The sequence below is a fragment of the Gavialis gangeticus genome, unplaced genomic scaffold, assembly GCF_001723915.1.
Source record: "Gavialis gangeticus isolate Ggan-Ray unplaced genomic scaffold, GavGan_comp1, whole genome shotgun sequence".
Taxonomy (NCBI): Eukaryota; Metazoa; Chordata; order Crocodylia; family Gavialidae; genus Gavialis; species Gavialis gangeticus.
This window is the reverse complement of record NW_017729030.1, coordinates 6,483,635-6,488,264: the sequence shown is the minus strand read 5'-3', so window position 1 is coordinate 6,488,264 and position 4,630 is coordinate 6,483,635. Positions and strand designations below refer to the sequence as shown.

Genomic DNA, 4,630 nt, shown 5'->3' with positions numbered 1-4,630 from the left:
CAGCGCTCGCCTGCGGACCGCTCTTGGAGGCCACCGGCACAGCAGCGCTCGCCTGCGGACCGCTCTTGGAGGCCACCGGCACAGCAGCGCTCGCCTGCGGACCGCTCTTGGAGGCCACCGGCACAGCAGCGCTCGCCTGCGGACCGCTCTTGGAGGCCACCGGCACAGCAGCGCTCGCCTGCGGACCGCTCTTGGAGGCCACCGGCACAGCAGCGCTCGCCTGCGGACCGCTCTTGGAGGCCACCGGCACAGCAGCGCTCGCCTGCGGACCGCTCTTGGAGGCCACCGGCACAGCAGCGCTCGCCTGCGGACCGCTCTTGGAGGCCACCGGCACAGCAGCGCTCGCCTGCGGACCGCTCTTGGAGGCCACCGGCACAGCAGCGCTCGCCTGCGGACCGCTCTTGGAGGCCACCGGCACAGCAGCGCTCGCCTGCGGACCGCTCTTGGAGGCCACCGGCACAGCAGCGCTCGCCTGCGGACCGCTCTTGGAGGCCACCGGCACAGCAGCGCTCGCCTGCGGACCGCTCTTGGAGGCCACCGGCACAGCAGCGCTCGCCTGCGGACCGCTCTTGGAGGCCACCGGCACAGCAGCGCTCGCCTGCGGACCGCTCTTGGAGGCCACCGGCACAGCAGCGCTCGCCTGCGGACCGCTCTTGGAGGCCACCGGCACAGCAGCGCTCGCCTGCGGACCGCTCTTGGAGGCCACCGGCACAGCAGCGCTCGCCTGCGGACCGCTCTTGGAGGCCACCGGCACAGCAGCGCTCGCCTGCGGACCGCTCTTGGAGGCCACCGGCACAGCAGCGCTCGCCTGCGGACCGCTCTTGGAGGCCACCGGCACTGTAACATTTGCCCCTGAACTGCTCTTGGAAGCCACCGGTGCTGGAGTGCTCACCTGGGGACCGCTCTTTGAGGGCACCGGCACGGAAGGGCCTGCCTGGGGGCCACTCTTGGAGGCCACTGGCACTGAAGCACCCGCTTGGGAACCACTCTTGGAGGCCACCAGCACCGAGGTGCCCACCCGGGGACCACTCTTGGAGGCTACCGGCCCCAAGGCACCTGCCTGGGGACCACTCTTGGAGGCCACTGGCGCTGAAGCACCCGCTTGGGAACCACTCTTGGAGGCCACCGGCACTGAGATGCCCACCTGGGGACCACTCTTGGAGGCTACTAGCCCCAAGGCACCTGCCTGGGGACCACTCTTGGAGGCCACTGGTGCTGAAGTACCCACTTGGGGACTGCTCTTGGAGGTCACTGGTGCCAGAGCAGCGGCCTGGGAACTGCTCTTGGAGGCCACTGGCACTGGAGCATTTGCTTGGGGACCGCTCTTGGAGGCCACCAGTGCTGGAGTGCTCACCAATACATTTTTCTTTTCAGGCAGCAACACATTTTCTTGTTTGCTATCCTTCAGATTCAAGCTACAGCTTGCCTTTGATTCAGTTGCCAATGAAGAGGTGGGAGCTGGATTATGCTTGGTGGTGGCTTCATGACCAGCAGCTTTCATTTCTGTGCCTGCATCTCGTGCTGTGCCAGGTATTTGGTTCAAAGTAAAGGCTGGCTTTGAGCTTTCCAAATCCTTTGCTGAATTCTCATCCGCATCCTTTCTCTGCCTTTTAGGCAAGGTGCTCTCTATCTCCTTGCAGGCTTCTGTAGATTTGCCGTCACTTCCAACATCCTTGGAATCTTTGCTCTTCTCAACAGCTTGTTTCTTGCAAGGCTCCTCTACCCCTTCTAAAAACAAATACAGTGTTACTTTTTCATTCTTTAACAGTGTACTGCAGGTACCTGACTACTGGTAGTTGATTTAAACTTCCTACAGATGGGCCAAAACATTTCAGTTCAGAATCAGACTCCAAATGCTATTAGGACATTTCAGTATGCTTCCCCCCGCCTACCATACACATACCCTTCCCATTTTTTTTCCTTTAAAAAAAAGGCACAGCTTTGATTTAGACTCACCCCTTCTTTTAACAGGGAAGGAAGCCCATGTTGTAGACACAAACTCCACTATGATAAGTGACATACCAACAAAACAAAAAACAGACCCTGTAGCAAGGAACTTGATTTTTTTACCACAGGCTCTCCAAAGCTCCAACTGGGGAACATCACTTGATACAACATGGGTGGAGCTGAAAGATTATCATCATCTCCTACTCAAGTGTCATTTTAACACGCATTAAAACAGGGGTACAACTAGAACTGGATCCCAAAGACACAAATTCCTGTAACACACTGAAAAATCCACTGGTGGAAGAGGCTGGACTTGGCTATTCTGAGAGACTGGTTTACGCAAATCTGTAACTGCACCACCAATGAAAGCAAAGCCCCAGACACTCTACATTGCACTTTCCAGCACAGCACTGAGACCAACCAAAGCTGGCACTGGGACAAGCCCATCACATGCAGCTTTGAACCCAGGCTATTCCCTACTTCCTTTTTAAACAGAGAGGAGGGAGGAAGGGAAGAAATCTGAAGGAAGACTCATCATGGCCATGAAACCTCCCTAGTTCCCTGGCAGCTCCTCTATGGAGCCATCACCAAAAGTGCGTATCTGGCATGCTTTACAGAGACCCCCAAAACCTGCCCCTTTAGTCAGTAGATGGAGACCCTTGCACACACCTCTCTCAAGTGTGCCAGGCTACAGCCCTTTCACTGCCACCTCAAGAACCTCTTGCTGAGGTTCTGGCTGCATTACTCCCCCATCCATAGCCCCACTAAGTCCTGGGACCACCTGGTCAGCCTCCTCCTGACCCTGGCTAAAGCTGGTCAGGAAGGAGGCTGTGGCCAAGAGGACCCCAAGACTGAAACCATCTTCTTACCCCTTATCCACACAGGTCTCCAGGCAGTGTGGATACTTGGACTCATTGGAGGGCCAACAGGTGCTGGCCAAGGTGCTCTGTTCTTAACCTCTGACCCCCACTCCTATCTGTTTTTACTTTTGTTGTCCCCCATCATAAGTTGATGACAATTAGTGATCCCCTTAAAAAACATATGGATCTAGCAGGTTCTTTGCGGGCTCAAACCCATGACTCTGTGTGTCAAATAGGCCTGGTGTCCTGGTAGCTCCTCCATGGGGCCATCACCAACAGGAGCATATGTGACATGTTTTATAGATCATGCCAACACCAGCTCCTTCCATCAGCAGAGGAAGACCTTTATGCACACCTCTCTCAAGTGTGCCAGATTGCGGCCCCTTCACTGCCTCCACAAGAATCTCTTGCTGAGATTTTGGCTCAGGGATCAGCAACGTTTTTGGGCCGAGTGCCCAAAACACCTGCAGCCTCAACTTATAAGATGTTGGCATGCCAGGGGTGCTGCAAGGGACCCAATCCTTGCTGTGGCAGCACAGCCCCAACCCTTTCCCCACTGTCCACCCTGAGATATGTGTGCTAAATGAAATGCCTTTGTGTGTCATGGTTCCAGCGCATGTGCCGGGGGGGGGGTTACTGACTCCTGTCCTGGCTGCCCTACACCTTGTCTGTAGCCACACCAACTCCTGGGACCTCGTGGTCAACATCCTTCTACCCCTAGCTAAATTAGCTGTCTACTAGACCAGGAAGGAGGCAACAGCTGGGAGGATCCCTGGGGACCACCCTGCTATCCCTCATTTATGTCTCCAAGCAGTTTCACTAGGTTGTATCCACTGGCTCCTTGGACTTGTTGGAGGACCAGCAGGTAGTGGCTCATGTGCTCTGCGTGGTATCCCCCCTTGGAACACCTATTAGCCTCTGACTCATACTCCTCTCCCTGTTATTACTTAAGTTGTCCCAAGAACTCTGTTGGTGCACACTTAATGGCCCCCTCTAAGAACAAAGGAGGCTAGCCAGGTCTGTGGGGACTTATACCTATAATTCTTTTGTGTACCACGTAGGACTTCAACCTCCTCCTGGCCCAGCTAAACAAGCCATCTACTTGACCAGGAAATAGGATGAAGCTGGCAGGACTCCAGTGCCTGTGAGACTGATCCTCCTATCCCTCATGCCTTCATATCTCCAGGCACTGGGTAGCTTCCACTAGCTCCTTGGAATCGGTGAAGGGCCAGTGTGCTCTCCTTGGTGCCTTCCCCTTGGAGCACATGTATTAACCTCTGAACCACACTCCCATCCCTGTTATTGCTTTAGTTTTCCCACAACTCTGTTGGTGCATACTTAATAGCCCCCTCTGTAAAGGGAGGGTGGTGTATTGTTTCTGTATGGGCCCACACCCATGATTCTTCCAGCTCTCAAGTAGGCCTGCCCCTCATCCCTTCACAGCTCCAAGTACAGTTGCATTGGGTGGCTTCACATCTCCAGGTACTGGGTGGCTTTGACTGGCTCCTTGGACTCACTGGAAAGGCAGTGGGCACAGGCCGATGTGCTCTACTCAGCATTCCCCTTGAAGCACCTGTTACTGGAACACTGCATCCTAGAGGTTTTTAAGACCCAGGTAGGCAAAGCTTTGGCTGGGATGATATAGTGGGGAGGGCCCCACGTTCAGCAAATGGTTGAACCAAAGACCTCCTGAGGTCCCTTCCAACCCTAATTTTCCATGATTCTATTCACCTCTGATGCTCACTCCTCTCCTCGTCCTTGCTTTAGTCCTTCCAAGAATTCTCCTGGTACACACGTAACAGCACCTGCCAACCGGCTCAGTG

At 55.3% G+C, this 4,630-nt stretch overlaps 1 protein-coding gene across 1 annotated transcript in view; it reads right to left on the bottom strand.

Moving 5' to 3' along the window:
- Nucleotides 1-4,630, bottom strand: part of CDKN2AIP (CDKN2A interacting protein) — a 17,398-nt gene that overhangs the window by 6,880 nt on the left and 5,888 nt on the right. The window contains exons 3-4 of the mRNA XM_019521885.1: nt 1,271-1,728; nt 165-1,144 (exon numbers count right to left, since the gene is read on the bottom strand). Of these exons, the coding sequence (XP_019377430.1) occupies nt 165-1,144; nt 1,271-1,728 (1,438 nt within the window). The remainder of the gene's footprint in view (nt 1-164; nt 1,145-1,270; nt 1,729-4,630) is intronic.